The 20,652-nt window shown below is 33.6% G+C and overlaps 1 protein-coding gene across 5 annotated transcripts; it reads right to left on the bottom strand.

Moving 5' to 3' along the window:
• Nucleotides 1–755: 755 nt before the first annotated feature.
• On the bottom strand, nucleotides 756–4,847 carry LOC130943428 (glycerol-3-phosphate dehydrogenase [NAD(+)]-like). Of its 5 annotated transcripts, XM_057871303.1 has the most exons (6): nucleotides 4,290–4,847; nucleotides 1,912–1,949; nucleotides 1,697–1,817; nucleotides 1,566–1,620; nucleotides 1,423–1,467; nucleotides 756–1,196 (listed from the first exon to the last, which is right to left on the bottom strand). In XM_057871303.1, exons 2-6 carry the CDS (start codon nucleotides 1,927–1,929, stop codon nucleotides 1,175–1,177), a joined length of 261 nt encoding a protein of 86 aa, XP_057727286.1. In that variant the 5' UTR covers nucleotides 1,930–1,949; nucleotides 4,290–4,847; the 3' UTR covers nucleotides 756–1,174. The 5 variants fall into 5 exon arrangements, 4 of the variants coding, with proteins under 4 accessions (XP_057727286.1, XP_057727288.1, XP_057727287.1 ...); XR_009071815.1 differs by lacking the exon at nucleotides 1,912–1,949 and having other exon boundaries at nucleotides 1,419–1,467; nucleotides 4,290–4,845; XM_057871305.1 differs by lacking the exon at nucleotides 1,912–1,949 and having other exon boundaries at nucleotides 4,290–4,845.
• Nucleotides 4,848–20,652: the final 15,805 nt, after the last annotated feature.

The raw sequence follows: 20,652 nt of genomic DNA, 5'->3' as shown, positions 1-20,652 counted from the left end.
AATTTATTTTGCTACAAATATGATATAATATTTGTTAAATTTGATTTTAAAAAGTAAAATTTTTATTACTTTAGTATATAAAATTTACAAATTTGTATATATTAAATTTATATCGGGCCAATCTAATTTAATCTGGTTTATTTTGGATCACTTTCGGATCGGATCAAAATAGACCTAGTGTCCTTTTAGGATCGGATCTGGGTCTAATTAAACCTGGCTCCGCCAAGAACACTACAACAAAATAGCATTTTGGCGACGGTTTTTTTTAATGTTTGGTGACGGTTTTAATTGTCACTAAATGATTTTGCGACGGTTAAAAAAAAGTCACAAATTTGAGCGTCGCCAGCTGACATAGTGACGGTTTTGGACCACCGTTGGTAAGGAGTGTCACTAAATTGTTTGTGACGATTTTTAAAATATAAAACCGTCACTAATTTGTAACACTTGTAAAGGTGTTTTTTTTATACTGTATTTCACGACGTTTTGAAACTGTCGTTAAATTACTAAATTTTGTGACAGTTTTTTTCTTATATTTCATGACTACTTTAAACCGTCACAAAATTTAGCAACGATTTGATACCGTCACTAAGTTACTAATTCTTATGACAATTTTTAGGCATATTTAGTGACTATTTAAACCGTCACAATATTTTTAGTGACAATTTTTCGATTTAAAATCGTTACTAAGTTACTTATTCTTGTGACAGTTTTTTCTTGTATTTAGTGACTGTTTTAAATTGTTATAATCTCTCCAACATCAAAAATTTCTATTATCAAAAATTGAATTCTCTAAAATGACATTGTATTTCAACAAATTCAAATTCAATCCCACAAGTTTTACAAAAATAACAATGAGGCTAATTTTCCCCCAACCATTTTATGGAGTGGAGGGGCCCAAAAAAAGAGAAGAAAAAAGCTCATATATATTACTAAAAATTAAATGCATATAGCATAGTGAAGGGGGTATGAAGGAATGACAATAACATTTAGGAAACATATTGCTAAATGCTGCTAATTTCTTTCTTAACCAAAGTGTCATCTGAAAATTGTCCATGTAACAGCTGGTTTAATGGTTCTTCTTCTTCGATGTTATCTTCATTGTAACACTTGTTGCCCAAAAAGCTGGGTTGATTCGTCGAAGATAACAACCTAACCCACATTATATCAGTTATCACTACATGATTCTCATTGATTCTCTGCATAAAAATGAACCCAACAAGAAATTTGAGGTAAGCAGTGGCATGACATGACATCAGACTTAAAAGAGGCTCTTGCATGAGGAAACGTATTAAAAATATAAATATTTCCCTTTCCTATTAGTTTAGTCTATGATTATGCTAGCCATTGTATGTATTATTCATCCAAAGATGCTTAGTCTATGATTATACTATAGGCTAAAGTGCATTTCATGTTTGTACCTACAATTTCTGGCCTTGCAGCATCTCTGCTTCGAGCTCATCGAAAGACCTGCAGAGAATAGAACGAAAACAAGAAACACTAGATCAATCCATTTTCCGTTTCTTTTAATAGAATCAAGGACCAAGAAAAAGAAATAGGAAACTAACCTCCTTCCCCCATTCTTTGCATAAGCCTCAGCAACTTTCCTGTTTCGACCACCCACTACCATAACCAACATGGTTTTAATAAAAGCAAGTAAATGAAAGCTAGACTAATTGAAGTTAATTAGCTTCCTTACAGCAAGTTGTGATAAGGTCTGCCACACCACAGCTCTCGAAAAATGTGCTGTCCTTAACAGATGGAAACAACAACTTCGAAAATGCCTTCATCTCTCTAAGACCAAGTCGCATGATTGCAGCCTAGACACAATGTAGATACCCAAAAATAAAACACAGGATGAATATTCTTTATATGTAAAAAAAGAAGCCTTAACATAAAATCCTGTAAACCTACTTTCGCATTGTTTTCCATCTCCAGGCCATCAACAAAACCTGTTCATATGCGTATAATTCTTAAATCATAAACACCGAATATCTAAATGTTTTGCGAGCTACAATAAAGTACTAAGGATCATATAAAATTATCATGACAATATATCTTTGTATTATTAGCTAGTCAAGAAGCAAAAAAGATTCCTTCTAACTTCTAACTCGGCATAAGAATTTCACATCTGTTATAAATAGACTTAGAGTAAAAGGCAAACATATATATATATATATATATATATATATATATATATATATATATATATATATATATATATAAGGCTGTTAGATAAAACAAATTCTCAATAATGCACATGGTAGGGACTGTGGAGATACTTAACCTTATTCCACACAATTTGAGGTCAATTTTAATCAAAGAATACAAACAAAAGTGGCTCAGCCATAAAAAATTATTCTCCAATTTATCAATCTTCTTTAAAACATAAAACCATCAAACTTTGCTGACCTTTTTTATTAGTTTTATTAGAATAAGCCATTAAGAAAATATGTACTACTACTACACAAGAGAAGTCGGTTTTAGCCACAGGAAAAAATCGTGTAATATCTGAAAAAACCGTGGCAATGGCATTTCTACTACGAATCAGGATCCGTGATTAGAGAAGGTGACGCTTTTTGTTTAGACACGTTTTTTTACTATATCATAGTCTCATCACTTATGGGGCTAGCAAATTAGCAAGATTTATATTACCTGTGCTTACAATTCTATGTTCTTATTATAAACAATTATGGAAAGCGAGTGTAGAACAATACTAAATCCTGTGTTGACATGGTTGATCTCAAATCCATGCTCTTTCCATAAAAAGTCTCCTATAGTCGAACATACACTATACTCAATACACACATATAAGATATTCATTTTGGAAATTAATTTAAATTAAATTTTCCTAAAGAATTAATTATTTGTACAAATTGTAGCATACATTAATGATTTGGCAATTGGCAACATGAAAAGAATTAGGTGTCAGATGACAACTATGGCAATGACCAAGTGATATGATAAGAAATTAAGAAAGTAATGAGGCTTTATCTATCTATCTACAAGAAAGACCAAACCAAGTCCAAGTCATGTGTGGTGTAATATATCAAACAATGCAACAGTTATAAATGGTGGCCAATTATGGCACCTAGCTCCCACTTGTCAGAATTTTATTTATGCTTAAGTGTGAGAACATCTAAAAATGCCTTTGATCTAGAACATTAGTACAAAACTAGAAGATAAAGACACTAGTAGTACTTAAAAAACAAGAAAACATCTCAGGGCAGAGACACATGGAAACTGCAAATAGAGAGAGACTTTTTTTGGAAAGCATCCTAGTTCTCTTAACTCATCCACGTCCCAATATACTAAGTACTAGCATGTACACTTATTTATTAAATTTAGTTATATATTAATCAATCACTCAATTAATTAACTAATAATTCTCCAAAGTCAAAAAACAAAAATCAAAATATCGCATTGACAAGGAATTTACCTGTTGAAATTGACAAGGAATAATACCAAGTATAGGGGAAAAACATAAAATTTGTATAGAAAGAAATGTGAATTTGGAAAGTATGGCCAAAAGTAAGCAACCAGCAACAGTATGAATGATTAGACGCGATGGTCTTTTAAACTTTCATCAAAGAGAAACTGTAAGCCATTTAATTGACCTAACATTACGTAATCATGTAATATCCAAGTATGAAAAGATTTGGATAATATAGAAACTAATCAATGAATTGGTAAATGTATACACTCAAGCAGAATATGCCAATAAAGAAGAATGATGAATGAAAGAACCTCTCTGCAATAACTGAGTAAAAATCCTCAAGTGATATAGTTTGATCTTCGATTGAACTAGATCGAATCTTTTTCTATCCCGCATTTCCATCAGCAGCATTAACACAAAATTATAAAAGAAATAATAAAAAGGAAGCTAAACATACAAAAGGTAACAATATAAAAAAAACTGAGAAAAGGGAGTAACAATATAAGATTACAAAAATCACTTAAATAACAATGTAACTCTTAACATTGTACCAATATAATTGCATATTAGTGCATCAATTGCACTCTTATCTGTCCTTCTATTCGAAATGCATCAAACAGCCATAATTCTAGTTGAAACATTTCATCGAACAGGTTATGTGCTAGTAAAATTAAAATGAATTTTAAAACAAACAGAATTTAAAGCTTCCAACAAAATAATTCTACATATAATAAGATACAAAGCACAAAACAGGAATTATCACAAAACTAGAGGAAATCCACATTTTAGAATGAAATGAAAGAGACTGAATGGGATGAGGGAAAAAGGAGAACAATTTGCTCGGGAACTTTGCTACCTTCTACGGCCGCGGTGGTGGATATCAGAGCGGGAATTGATGGCACCGGAAACTGTGACAGAGTCTCCCTATTGTTGGTGGTTGCTACTGTGGAAGCGGCGTCTTGTGTCGGGAGCCTGCCCTACGGTGGCTGCGTTCTCCAGATCGCCACCAACATTAATTGGAGGAAGTTGTTTCCGCCACTTGCGTTCGGTCCCACGCAGTTGCTTCCCATCGAAAATTAGAATTTTGCACGATTCAATTTACTAGTGCGAAGATCTCGTTCTCCTATATTGTTTCCATAACGACGCCTTGATGCTAAATCTGGAGCGCTCAAAGAAAATCCTAATTGCGTTTCAAGAATAAACTCCGAGTTTGGATCCCGAGAATATTCCAGATTTCTTCGTGTGATTTGGAATTTGGAGGAGACAATTTGATCTACAGGTTGTTGAATTCGAAATTTATGGGAAATGGATATAAGGAAAAATGGAATGAATGAAGGTGAGGGAAGAGGGAGCAATGCCAGTGAGTTGGTGACTCGGGAGAGGTGAGTTATGGCTTGCTTACGATAAAAAGAGTGAGACAGATTATAATTTTACTATTATAACATTTAAGTTTCTGACGGTAAAAAAATGATAGAGATAAGTGTCACAATTTTATATAATGGTGACTCTTAAAATAAGGGTCACAAACTAAACGTAGCTATTCAACTAAATTGGTGTAGTGGAACATCCCTACCAAATAATATAGTAGTAAGAGTTTTAATATGTATAAGTTATAGAATTTTAATATTTATAACTGAAAATTTTTATAATTATTATGTCATTTTTAATATATGTTTATTGAATTTAATTAGTACTTCATATTTCAATTGAATAATATTAAACCTAATCTCGACAATAGAAAAATTGAACACACTCGATATGAAGGAAGAAATAATCTCAGCAAAGGTGTATGTGTATGATTTGAATCAGCTCAAATTAGTTGCTTTTTTTCTTGAACAAATTATCATATACAGACTTTGATATCCTCTTCAATGTAGGAATCATTTCCTTTTTTAGGTAAAATCACTGTCGCATTCTTTAAGACTGTAGCCATTGGTATTGAAAAAGAAAATCTTTCTTCTGTTATTACTTGATATCATGGTGCAGTAGCTTCTTCTCATAGCATGATCTAATTTTGCTAAAGTGTATATTAATTATTCGGTTTTACTAGGAAACCAACAAACAAAATAGCCAACTAGAGTCAACTAAGTGAAAAATAAGAAGTTTTTTTTATAAAAACGAAAAAACAACTTTCCACTATCTTAAAATTTTTCGAATTTTAATTTAAAACTAAAAATTACAAAGAATCAGCTTGAGTTGACTTAGGCTGTAGTTGACTCCCTTAACTTTTTCTTTTAATCATATTGGTTTAACACTATAAAAAAAATTTGTTTTTAGTCACACGCTTTAAAAGTGTGCTGAAAATTAAAAACAGGATGGTCATATAAACTGGCTACGCTTTTTGAGTAATTACCACCTTTTCGAAAGGTCACTAGTTTGGTCATGATCAATTTTTTATGGTTACATTTTTTAGAATCAATTGCCATGTTAATTTTTTGGCCACATTTTAAAAAAAAAATGGCCTTTTATATAGATTTATTGTCACGTTTTTAAAGTATAGTCATTGTTTTCAAAATTTTAAACGGTAACAGTAAAGGACCTAAAATTTAAATGAGATACATAGATCCAAAATCGTATATAATTTAAACATGCGAAACATTACTAGCTACCCAGGACAGACACTCACACTTCATTATTGTTTTATTGTTAGATTGTATTTGCACGTCATACAATAATAATAATAATAATAATAATAATAATAATAATAATAATATACTACAAGACCTCGTTGACACCGAACATTATTGACAAAGAGCAAGTTGCCAAGTTGCTTTAATATATTCCGGTTGATAAATATTAGAGTATTATTAAAATTTATTATATTTAATTATTAATTAGTTATTAAAAATATAAAATAAATTATATTAAATTATTAAATTAAAAAATTAAATTAAAAAAATTAAATTGATAAATAAATAATACTCAAAAACAATAAATTTTGATATTCATTAGCATTTTTCATTTCGATTTGCCTAACCTCTTATTTAAGTATTTAGCTATATTTTTAAATAAAGAAGCATGGACGTGCATGTGCTGAGCTAACTATTCGATAACTTATTACCATTTTTTAATGTTAATGATCATCAAATCATTTATAGTAACGTGCATTGACTGTTTTTTGTGATTAGTAACGTGCATTGATAAATCTCATTATTGAATTCCATATAAAATTCAAATAAAAGTATTATACATAGACTAGCTGCAACACATGAAAAACATATATGATTTTACATATATATTTTAGTTTTAATATATTAATAGTATAAAATATTGTATATAATCGTTTAATTGTATTTATTCTTTTAAATAATTAATACAAATAATAATTATTTTTATTGACATAACATTATGTTAATATAATTTTAAGATACATATAAGCTAAATTTAAAAAAAAAATATTTAGCTAATATATACATATAATGCTACTAGAAAAATCAATTTTAACAATTATATATTTATTTTACTTTTAAAATGGCAATAAAAATAATCGATAATATATTTACCGGCAATAGGACAATAATAGCCTTATACTTTATCGCTAAAATAACTTTTACCGGCAATTATACAAATTAGTAAAGCCTTTTTTAATGACAGTAAAAAGTATATATAATTATCATTATAGCATGTAATAGTATAGCAAATATACAATTGTAGCAAAAACATAAATTAAATAAAATATATAGTGACTATTATGCATTGTTATCAAACTCGGTTCGATCCGGCTGGTTCGACTGAAAATTCGGTCACCTGGCCAGGCCGAATCACTCATCGAACTGCCTATGCAACAAACCCAGAAAAATCCGGTTCGACCTGATGAGTTTTATGCGAACCTGTGACCCGGTCCGGGTTGTATTTATTAATTTTTTTTCTTCTTGAAACGATATCGTTTCTGACCCCCAGCCCCCTCCCCCCAGCCCCCCTCTTTGAATGAACCCTAGCCATTAATCTGAGACTTCTGAATTTTGATTCTGAGTGGAACCACCCCCCCAGCCAACCTCGTCTTTCTGTCTCTGCTCTCTCAAGCTCGGCGTCGATGGCACCTCACCCTCACCTTGTCATTCTCTCATCTCTCCCCTCACCTCGGCAGTCGTCAGTTCGTCACTGTTAGTCTCTGGGTCTCTAACCTTGTCGCTCTCTTTAGGTCTCTCACCTCGTCGCTCTCTCGATCTCTCACTGTGACCCTGCGTTTGCTTCGTTGGAACCAGTGAAGCAGCATCTGCTCCTTCGGGTGGTGCTGGTGGTCGTCTTCTCAACCATGTGGGTTCCAGTTTTCGACCCTGTTCTTTCTCTAGTTCAATGTTGATTTCGGTGAATCTAATAGTTGTTGAATGTTATTGTTGCTGTTTTATTTAGTTTTTAGAGTTGTTGTTGCTGTTCTTTCTCTGGCTCAACATTAATTTCGGTGAACCTGAGCAAATTTTAGAGTTGTTGCTATTCTTTCTGTTTGTTGAATGTTGGTTTTTCAGAGTTGTTGTTCCTGTTCTTTATCTGGTTTGATGTTAATTTCGGTGAATTTGAGCAAACTTTAGAGTTGTTGTTGTTCTTTTTGTTTGTTGAATGTTGGTTTTTTTAGAGTTGTTATTGTTGTTGTTCTTTCTGTTCTTTCTCTAATTTGATGTAAATTTTAGTTAGAATTATTGTTGAATAATCTGGTAGTTACTGTTGTTGTATTTGGTTTTTTAGAGGAGTTGTTGAACTTGAGAAAATTTTAGTGAACTTTGGTTGAATAGTTAAATTTGTTGTTGATTATCATTAGTTGTTACTGTGTTGCTGTGTTTCTTTTTGTTTATCTCCTCGCACTGTCTATCCAACGGCTTCCCACATAATTTCTCATTACCTGCAAATGAAGAGGCATTGTTGCATCTAGAGCCTAATGCTGGAGGTATCTCACCGTCAAGGTTGTTCCCAGAAACGTTGAAGTAGACCAAGCTAGGGACAATAGAAAGATTACTAGGAATTTTCCCACTAAAGTTATTAGCAGAGAAAGCCAGCATTATTAGGTTTGATAAATCTGTCAATGCCTCTGGCATGTTCCCTGAAAGATGGTTGTGATCTACTAACAAAGATTTCGACGAGGAGCATTTGGAAATATCCCCAGGCACATCCCCAGATAAATTGTTCCTACCCAAATCTTTTTTTAAATCATTAGTTATGTTTAAAAGTTGATATTGAATTATTAATGTTTGTAAAGACTTATATTTTAAATTTTAAGACATTATTTTAATTTTATTTATATAATTTATTTTTTTCATTATGACCGGATTAACCGGGTGAATCAATGACCCACCAGTTGAACCAGTGACCCAGTGATGATCGGATTGATTACCGGTTTAGTTTTGATAACTGTGCTATTACGTTATTGCTACTAAAAGTGATTTTTGTTATATTGATAAGACAGACATTAAAGTTTTTAACTAAAAAAAGTTTTATAAAAAAATTATCTTTTTAATACATTTATTATGTATTTATTAAAATAAAAATTTAAATTTTTTACTAAACATAATTTTAGCATGTATCTTTAGTACATTAGTTAAATTATCTTTAAAAGAGTAAAGTCTCGTTTGGGATAAGACCTAAATTAAAGTTGTCTCTAACATTTTAATCGTCCTATTTAAATTCCTAACATTTTAAAATCATCTTAATGTTATTCTGTCATTAATGATCTATTAACAAAAATGACAGTAGGACAATATTGAAACGATTTCAAAACGTTAGATATTTAAATAGGATGAAAACGTTAGAGAATTCAAAGTCCCAAATGCATGCTCATGAACATTCATGCCATATATATCAGTTAGATATCCTAATTAGCATGTATAGACACCTAGAGTATGCCCAGAAGCATAGTCAGTTCGTCCCTCAAGCTCAACAGGAACGAACTGCTCTGATACCATAATGTAAAACCCTACCACACAAAGTTTTACGCTTAAGTCGTAAAATAGAGGTGATATGGTATTACAACCTCTAAAATAAAATATATATACGTATAATAATTGAAAAAGCCCAGTATACTAGGAACCTTGAAGAATGGGTAAAACAAAATCAATAAAATTAAAAGCGCAGCGCTAAAAAACAACGTAACTTGCATATGAAAAAAGCTAGAGTTCAAAAGCATATAGAAGGTGAGAACAGAGGGTCAAGAGTACAAAATAATAAGCTCCTAACTTAGCCTGCGAAACTAAGGCTAGCCGGCCAATATTTACATACATATTTACTTACCCCAAAACCTGAAATACATATATAATAAATCCTGGTTCTCCATAAACCTCTAAGAGGTACAAAATAACACAAGTTGTTAGGAGAGTTCTATACATATGATCATATATAAACTATACATCAAAATAAAGCCTCAAAATCCACTTTGCTGCAGAACTCCAAACGCCTTGCGAGGTGCCTCTGGACCTGCATCTGAAAAAAAAAACACAAATATTGTATGGGATGAGAACTAGAGGTTCTCAGTAAGGTTAAGGTGCCCAAATACATAAGATATAAGGTCTTGGAAATGCCAGAGGCAATCCTAGAACGCCGATGCTCATATTATAAAATTTAAAGGACTAAAACAAAAGCCATAAATCAAGGTGGTTTCCTAAGGGTTCTACCTTAACTAAAACTTAAACCTAACCCTCAATCCTTCTCCTTCCCTCTAATCCTCCAACACTAGGGAACCATACACACAACCAAACAGACAAAAACAAACACAGGTAGAATATAATTACTGCAGATAGCAAATATAATAATTAACATGATAAGTACACTTATGCATTCCCAAATAATGTATAAACAAGCAATTCAAACAATATGCACATGATGCATGCCTGCCCTATGGCTGATGAGTTTCATTTGTCAGTTATCAAGCCAACCCGACAAATCTGGCTGCTAAACCCTGGACTGTCCTCCGACACGCATCCTCAAGAGTCTCATAGCTTTTTCTCATATATATATATATATATATATATATATATATATATATATATATAATTGCTCAATGGGGGTTAACCTTCTTGGGAATTTATAAGTGCCCGGTCACCTCTTACGTCATAGGGTCAATAGAGTATCGAATCTCAACCTAGAATATGTAGTGGCAAGCCACGGTACTTTACCCAGGAAAACTCGTATCTCAGATAATCATTTTATATTCATTCATAAACATTCCATAATCATCACTTATACATCATATAATTGCACTTTTATACATAACTCATCATAACCCGTAGCAAGTGGGGTGAAACCACAACCCTTGCGTCTACCCGGAGAGCCTCTACACTAACTAACCTGGAGCAAGTGGGGCAAAACCACAACCCTTGTGTCTACCCAGGAGGTACGTTCTCATATGCCCAGGAGGAACCAAGAAGGGGATCCTAACCTCCCATCATCTTGTTGGGGAAAATTTTACAATACCAGTAGGAACAAAGATCCACCATCTCACGGGATCACACTTTTAAGAAAGAGTTCTCAGATGCAACGTTTGTTCCTTTCTTTAGCCAGTTTTATAATTAAAAAAAAATACATATATATATATATGTATGCATATATTTATGCCTCCTATCCTCCCATACCTAATTCATCACTTTTCCAACCTTACTTCATTCCCAAGATACCTTCTTTCCCCAAGCTTCATCCAATTACTAGGCTTACTAACAAGATCTTGGGCCAAAGGAATGAAAACAGAGGTTTAGAGGTTTGAAATTAAGCTTTAAAACACAAAATTCATGTTTGCTGAAATAGGGGCCACGTGTACGCGTGGGAGTGCGTTTGGCCCATCATGCGTAGGCATACACAATTAAGCTCCAATATTCACAATTAAGCTCCAATTGACATATACACACACCTAATACACATTTCTACATATGTATACCCAAAACTTAATACCCAAAACACAAAATTAATGAGTTAACTAGAGTTCTAAGATTCTCACCTTATTCAAGTACCAATAAAGCAAGTTAAGCATCTCTCTCAAGCTAATTTGAGGCTAAACACCGAAATTAAATAATTTTCAACTTAATTGCTCATAATTTTTGAAATTGAGAAGGAAAAAATTAGAATATAGAAGTGGTTTTCTTACCTAATTGTTGACTGAGATTTGTAGAGCTCAATGCTGCAGTCGCGTGGCCGCAAACGGTGCGACGATCAGAGCTCAGAGCGGAAAGTTATGTGAGATTGAAGTGGATTCAAGGGTTTTGAAACCCTTCCTCACCTTCTCTTGTATTCTTTAGCGTGGAGTAGCTTTGAATGATGAAGAATGAGCTGAGCTCATTTTGTTTTATGTTGGTTAAGCCCACGGGTTCGATTTGGGTCCAGTTCAACCGATTTGGTCAGTTCGCCCCGATTTTGGGCCAAATCAGTATCAAAATTCTTGTTTTAATGAGCTCTATCATATTTTACTTTAAAATTCACATTTTTAATTTCTTTTATTAAAAATTAATTTATTGATTAATTATTCACTAATTTACAAGGTTTACATTTTACTCACCTAATTAAAAATTTTGTCCTCAAAATTCAGATTTAGTTACTTGAAAAGAGGTGTGGGTAGTCTTTTTGCATATCTGATTCGAGTTCCCAAGTATATTTCCCACTTCCAACTCCATTCTCAGCATTCTACTTCTCCTTTGCATAGCTACTTGACAATGGTATATATCTTATTATATATTCTAACCGAGGTTACTTGAAGTGTTAGATCCTTCCTCAATTGCATTGGTTCAAGTTCTAATACGTGAATTGGCATCAAAAGCGTACTTTTGAAACTGAGACGTAAAATACGTCGTATCAGTTCGAAAGATGTGGGGATAAATTAATTATTCACTAATTTTACGGGATTTACAATTTTCATTCTAAATAAATTTATTTTTTTATAATTTTACTCTTAAAAGATTTTTACTCATCATGAAATGTATGTAGAATAACTAGAATCACATTACTTTATTGTATATGTATCATTTTTTTCCACAAATTTATGTACTAGTCATTCTACAAATATTTTACGATGAGTAAAAATCTTTAAGAATAAAATTATAAAAAATAAATTTATTTAGATTAAAAGTAATGTGATTAAGTGTAATTTACTTAGATGTGATTAAAAAATAATTGAATAACTATGTACCTTAAAAATTTATATTATTGAAGGATAAAATTAAAATTTATTTATATGTATTATTTTGGTCCCAACGTATTCGCCCTATTTAAGTCCCTAACGTTTTAAAATTATTCCAAATTTGTCCCGCTGTCAATTTTGTTAACAGATCCCGAATGGCAGGACAACATTGAGTCAATTTTGAAACATTAAGGACTTAAATAAGATGATTTAAACATTTAGGACAACTTTGGGATTTACCCTAAACGTTGGGGACAAAAACGATATTTTACTCATTTATACTTTATTGTATCTGTATCATGTTCTTTTTTTCTTTTTCTAGAAATTTGCCTACTAGTCATTCTGTAAGTATTCTATGATGAATAAAAATCTTTAAGAGTAAAATTAAAAAATAAATTTATTTTTTATTGAAAATTAATCAAATAATTATGTATCATAAAAATTGATATTATTGAAAGATAAAATTAAAATTTATTTTAAAATTAAAAATAAAAATTATTTAAATTAAATATTAAAAAATTTTGGTATGTTAAAGACAAAAATACATAATTTTATTTATGTCAGATCTTTATTTCTTTTTTTAAAAGTTTATCTATCAGTCATTCTACAAGTATTCTATGATGAGTAAAAATTTTAAATTTATAATATAATTCATTTCATTAAAATTTACTTTTATTTTACTTGATTTTAGTAATTCCTCTAAAATTAACATACTATTTTTCTCTTTAATATTTTCGTTTTATTTAATTTTTTAACATTATAAAATTGTTTTAATATTATCCTTCCATCAACTTTGTTAATAGATCGTTAATGAAAGAACAATCTTAAAATTATTTTAAAATATTAAACATTTAAATAAAATAATTTAAATATTAGAAGTAATTTTAATACTTATCCTAAATATTAGAAAAAAAATACTTGACGCGTTTTAAGATAAAGAAACGTGCATGGTGCAGTGATATGTTAATTATTGGAGCTACTCAGATAAAGACACTTAAAACGTCTTTTTTTAAAGATGTGTTTTAGTAATTAAAATTTAATACATATAATCGATTAAATTATGTTATTTTTGTCAAAATTAGATCAGACAAATTGATTTGGTCGAAAAATTGGTAAATCAAATCTTGAATTGATCCAAATTAATATTTTTTTATAAAAAATGACTATAATAACCTTATTATAAAAAATAATTAAAATACTTCTATTATATATATATATATATATATATATATATATATTAAATTTTGAGAACCCTAAATCCTAACCCTAAATCGCTTAATAACTCTTGTTGTCTTTTAAAACACTTGAGGATATATTTCTTGATTTTGTCTCGTGCCTAGTCAAGAGACTTTTTCATTTTGTCTCGTTACCAGCCAGGAGATATTTTTCAGTTTTGTCTCATATGCAGCAGAATCAGAAGTGGAGTAGAAGAGAGAGAAAATCACACCAAGATATATCCTGGTTTAGCTGCTAAGTGCAGTGCAGCCTACATCCAGTCTCCATCACAACAATGATAGAATTTCACTATAATCATCTTTGATTAAAAACACCAATTCTCCCTATGAACTATCCTTCCTATCCGGAACAAGTCCAGAATCTAATCCCAAAACTGAACTTGACTTGGTAACCCACTAAGCTTTCAACTGCTAAGTGCTAACCCAACTTGCAAGGAGATTGATGGTTTCAGTGGCTAAGAGAAGGGGGGTTGAATCTTAGCCCCCTTTTTGCTTGCTGACACTTGCTGGATTTTAGAGGAGACTTTTCTGTTTTATCTCGTCCCTAGTCACGAGACATTTTTTATTTTTCATCTGAACAGTAAAAACAGAATTGAAGTAGGAAGAGAGAGAAGATAACACCCAGATATATTCTGGTTTAGCTGCTAAGTGCAGTGCAGCCTACATCCAGTCTCCATCACAACAATGATGGAATTTCACTATAATCATCCAGATTACAACTTGTAAAGTGCTAACCCAACTTACAAGGGGATTCCCACAGAATAATGAAACACAACACAGATGTACAAAGGAACTCTAAGACATCTATGGCTTTTTCTTTTAATTTTGCACTCTCTGCCTTTTTCCGCTCTATGGCTTTTTCATACAAACCTCACTGTTTGCCTTTTTCCATGAGACTCAAGACATGACAAAATTAAACAGAAAAATACTAAACAGAAAACATTGAAGGAGAAGAGAACTGCTAGCTTAGGTAGCTCTGAGAACTCTGTGCCTTGCACTCTCAAATCTTACTCCTTTAATCAAACCATGACTGTTCACCTCTTTTATAGAGAAGTGAAGCCTTCATAGTTAGAACACAAACCCGAGCTCAGCTTCTTTTCCTTCAACAAAAACCGGTTTGGCCACACAGAGAGAAGAGGTAACTAATGCAAGAACCAACATGCAAATACCTCTAGTCCTTCCTTGGTCATCACTCTTCATCAATCCGAGCGCTCCATCCTTGGCTTCCTCTCCAAGATGGATTTCTGGCCCTTGATGCTTCATGATGATGATGACTTCATCTGCTTCAATCTCTGCCTTCAACCATCACTTCGCCACTCTAGCTACTCCCTGTGGTGGTTGAGCAGAATCAAAGACAAGCCATGCCTCCAAGGATCTTTCCTACTGGCCGAATCTTCTTCCTTCTTTTTGTGTATGAAGGATCCGAGATTACCTCACCAAATCTTACCATATTTGGTGATTATCTCAGCCACTACATACTTTTTGTTTTCTTGCCATCATTGTGATGGACTTGTAGCTTGTCCTTCCCTTGCTTCGGTAGCTCCATTTTGATTTCAAGGAAGCCATTGTTTCCTGTGTATTAACCGAAGAGAGGAAGAAAGAGATGAGAGAGAAGAGAGAGGATGAAGAAAAGCAAAGTGCGTTTGAATAAATTAATTAGAATGGGTTGCTTTTACTTCCCTTTGATTGAGTAGCGTGTAGCATCATAATGGCCATCAAATCAATCTTCTCTCTCTTTCTTATGTTTCCAATGCATTAATTAAATTTGAAATCCTTCAAAATAATGAAGTGGAATCCGTTGGAAGCATTTAGGCAATTCATTTGCTTCATGGATTCGAATAAGGCATGGAAACATTCATCAACATTGGGCTATTGAATTTTGGCCCATTAAAAGCATTTGCTTTCCTGGTAAGTTTGGGTCAAGTATTGAGCACATAAGAAAGCATTCACTTGGGCTTGCATCAATAATATTTATTCTGGCCCAATTAATAATTCAGCTTCATATCATAAGAAGTATGTAGCAAGGCTAATTGGGCTTAAACCAGAATTTCATTTTCGGCCCAACACAAAATCTGCACAATCAAAATTATTAATTAAGCAAATATGAATTAAGATCAAATTAATAATTTGTAATTAAATATTTAATAATGTTTGTTCATCATCAAAATTTAAACAAGAGTTTTCCAAACTCATCAATCTCCCCCTTGATGACAAACATTATTAAAATTGAAATGGAAAGAAATTAAAGTTTAGAGTACGAGTACTCCCTTGAAGATTGAATTTCTCCCCCTTTCAAATTATCACATGGCTCCCCCTTGATGTATGCTATTTTACCAAGGGAAGCACTAAACCTGTGACATTTATCAAGCTTCAAGTAACAATGTTATTTAGCAAATTTTATGATGCTAAATGCTTGATCTATGAGCAGTTTTAATTGATAATCAAAACTCATTTGATATCATAAACTGATTTACTGCTCAAAAATTACAAACTTCAAAAAATCCAAACATTTTCCTGTTTAATATATCAAAGCAAAATAACATGAAGGAAAATATTTGTAGAGCAAAATAAAGCAATTTTTGATACTTTATACAATTTAGAGAAACTGCCAAAAATATCAAGCATGTTAACCAGGATGAAACAGAATATTCAATACAATCATGCATATTCATCAAGGTTAATTAACAACCAGTCATTCATTCATTGCCAAAAACATTATAAAACAGTAGCATCAATTATAATGAGGCAAGAGCAGTTTCAATGCTATTATCAAGCATCAAAACATATCAAAATATATCTTTTAACAAGGGTGATTGACAAACCCCGTTTTGACGGTTTATCTTGTATTGATTTTAGGGGATTTTATAATTAGAAGTTGCTAATTGATTTGAATGCCTCTAAAGCTAGTCATTCCTTTAGGAGTTGATTAGGACTTGAGGAATCAAATTGATTCATCCACTTGACTTTCCTCCATAGTTAGAGGTTAACTAAGTGGGAGCAATGGACAATTTGTTATCACAATTGAAGAGGATAACTAGGATAGGACTTCTAGTTCTCATACCTTGCCAAGAGCTTTGTTAGTTGTTAGTTTATTTCCTTTGCCATTTTATAATTCTTGGCTATAATCTCAAAAACCCCAAAATAACTCACAACCAATAACAAGACACTTTATTGTAATTCCTAGGGAGAACGACCCGAGGTTTGAATACTTCGGTTATTAATTTTAGGGGTTTGTACTTGTGACAAACAATCTTTTGTATGAAAGGATTAGCGATTGGTTTAGAGACTATACTTGCAACGAGAATTCATTTGTGAAATTCTAAACCGTCAAAAATCCAATCGTCAAAATGGCGCCGTTGCCGGGGATTTGCAATGGTGTTATGTTATTGGTTATTGTACATATATGAATAGTGTAAATAGTTTGTCTTTTGCTTGTTTACTAGATTTTGTTAGTTTTATTTTGTTTTTCCATAATGAATTCTCACTTTGGCTATGAGTTTGGCTCTAATTGTGTTGTAGGAAATGTGGACTTTAATGGCAACATATACCATGGATGGAACCATCAAAGATGGGAGGAGCCTCAAGGAATTGATCACTCCTATTGGCAACAACCTCCGGATACTTATAGGTATAATTCCCATCCTAATGCATGTCAATTTAACGGCTATGATGACTCTTTTTGTGACACTCAACAACCACCATCATATGCCTATGAATCTCATCCTCAACATGAACCTCAACCATTCTCACAAGCCTTTCCATACCAAACACCGCCCTATGATCCATATCCATCATATGACCAAACCCCCATACCATACTCTTATGACCATTATGAGCAAGAACCCTTAGAACCACCACAACCCTATCAAGATTACTCCCAAGAACCACCTTCCTATTATGAACCCTCTCTCCAAAATAATGATCCTTCCTATTCACCCCAAGCCCCACTAGACGATCCTCTCACTTTGTTACTTCAAGGACAAGAAGCTATGAAGCGGGATACACTTGAGTTTGTGACCAACTTGACCAAGGTAGTGTCCACCTTAGCCTACCAATGCTTAAACACTCAAGGTACTTCCGTGACCCCATGTGCAAAGTCAAAAGAAGAGCAAAGCATGAAGGAGAAATTGGAAAATCCGATGAAGAAGGAGGAGTCAAATTTTGTATTGGAACAATTGGAGGAGCCGATGATCATTGAAGAAAAGGAAGAAGTGGTTGAAGATTTAGGAGATGTTGAAAGTCCATGGGAATGTAGCATCATGGAGCACTCTTCCAAGAAGCTTGAAATTGATGTTGAGGAGGGTGCGCAACCTCCAAGGCATATCATCGTTGGAGACTTGGAAGAGGCTTATCAAGAGATGGATTCAATCATGGATGAATTTCTCTCTACAATAGAATCCTCTCCCATTGGACATGGAGTTGAAATTATAGAAGAGTGTGCACAACCTCCCATACCCTTGGTGAACAATGAAGAAGAGAGTGAATCAAAAGAGAGCTACCAAGAGGAAAAAGTTGGCATGGTGTATATTGAAATTGAAGAATATGAAGAGGTTGATCAAGAGATGGATTCATTCATCAATGAATTCCTATCCAAAATTGAATCACCTCCCATTGGGCAAAATGAAGTTCTTGAAGACAACACCAAGCCAAGTGAAAAGGGGGAAAAGGTTGAAATTGAAAAAGCTTGTGAAGAGGTGGAAACAACTAAAGAAGAGCCTAAAGAAGTAGACCTTGCATTGTCTAAGTGTGGGGAGGTCTCCCTCCCCAAGTCACCATCCAACACAACATTCAAGTGGGTAAAATTCTTATCCCTAAGCTTTACTTTCTCGCTTGAATATGGCTTGATTCAAAATGATGGTCAACTTAGAGCTCTTTGTGGAGTTAAGAGTAGGAAAGAGTTGTGTAGTGGTTGGAAACATCATTCTAAGCTCATGACGGTTGTAAGCTCAAAATTCAAGAGCAATGGTTGGTGTGAAACCAAATGGCATGGGTCTAGGAAGTTGTTTGGAAGCTTCTTTGAGAATTCCAAGGCCATACCACCCGGATGGAATAATGACGATCAATTTAAGGACGGGTGTCAAAACAAAGTGTGGGATCCCGGATCGCACAATGAAAATCAAATTTGGGAGCTCATGGTTTGTGGAGAACTCCATCAAAGCTTGAAGATATTGAAATTGAAGAATGGAGCTTATTGGAGATTCAAGCATTGGTGGGAGTTCCAAGATGAATACAAGCACAAGCCACCTTGATAAGAAGCTCCCCATAAGTCCAACTTAAGGACAATAAATAAAAGTGCTAGGTGGGAGACACCCCACCATGGTAAACTCTTTCCATACTTTTTTAGCTTGTTAATAAGTGAATTGAGTTGCCATTGTAGGTAGATTCTCATTTTCATTTTTATCTTTTGTAAATATTGGTAGAATTAGTTTAATTTCTTGTTTTTGTTGTTTTATCAAGTTTAGTTAGTAGTATAGTATGATGAATAAGGTTTTAGGGTGTTTTGGTAGCTGTTTGGAGGATTGAAAGGCTTGGATTGGTGCAAGAACTTAGAAAAAAAAAATTTTTTTTTGAGAAAAACAGAACACCATCCACGCGTGCGCGCACCTAACGCGTACGCGCACCTGAGCATTTTTCGACCATCCACGCGGACGCGCACTGTACGCGTACGCGTGGATGCAAAATTTCACCTCCAGCCAAAAACCCGAGAGTTAGGCCTACACTGTGCGAACATTGGGCCTAAGGCACAAGTCTATGCACGCGTGCGCGCACTTGGCGCGTACGCGCACATGATCTTAAATTGGCAATGCACGCGCACGCACACTGTGCGCGCGCGCGTCGATTGCACGATCCACACTCCTGGTACTTTTACCCGAGAGTTGTGCCAGACTTGGGCCGACATTATGCCTCCGGCCTAACTCGATGCACGCGTGCGCGCACCTGGCGCGTACGCGTCCTTCAACCAATATGCACATCGACGCGTAAGCACGCATGACGCGCACGCGTCGGTAAAAAAAAAAAAAGAGTTTTTTTCTCCCCTTCCATTTTCTTTTGCTTATCACATTCGTATACTTCTACTCTTCCCATTTTCATTTAGTTTTTGTAGCATGTTTTCGTTTTTTTTAGTCATTTTCATAATGGTGTTGCATCTTCCTACTCGATTGTTGAGGATTCATTGCATTACTTTGGTGCTTCTTAACTTGTTTCATATTGTTGGGTGATGCTTCTCTTTAAATCAATGCTCAATCTTTTATGCACTTGTGTTCTTTGTGCATTGATATGACCTTATATTGTCTTTCATGGCCCACTCTCTCTTGTTCGAACTTGATGCTCATCATGCTCTTCATGCTTTGACCTTACTCTTGCATCAAGTATCATTGATATGCCATTTTCTCTTATTGTTTCCTCCTCTACATGTTGTAGCTACCATGTAGTGTGAGAACCATACCTTTATTTGGCATTAGCCCCCGCCTATATTCTATTTGCTTTGATATCTTTTTTTTATAGGTTTAACTTTCTTTCTTTTTCTTTCCTTTTAGGTTGGCCACCAATACGGAAGGAAAGGAAAGTTTCTAAATGGGGCAACAAACAAGTCATCCGCACAACCTTTTGAAGAAGCTCATCAATTGTAGCAACCCGTCCACCTTGCTCTTCTTTGCATGCACCGAGGACGGTGCAATCTTCAAGTGTGGGGAGGTCGTTCGACCGATCTCCATGGGTAACAATTTCCTTTTCAACACCAATTCTTAGTTTTCTTTGTTAGATTAGTTATTGCATTGCATGATAGGTTGCATGTTAGTTAGAATTTGTACATATTTTACTACCTTCTTCTTATTAGGACTACTTGGTTAGAGTGATGATTTCTTTCCCAAGAAACCATTTTAGGGCAACCTACCTAC

The sequence above is a fragment of the Arachis stenosperma genome, chromosome 8 (assembly GCF_014773155.1).
Source record: "Arachis stenosperma cultivar V10309 chromosome 8, arast.V10309.gnm1.PFL2, whole genome shotgun sequence".
Classification (NCBI taxonomy): Eukaryota; Viridiplantae; Streptophyta; class Magnoliopsida; order Fabales; family Fabaceae; genus Arachis; species Arachis stenosperma.
This window is presented reverse-complemented; position numbering and strand designations above follow the sequence as displayed.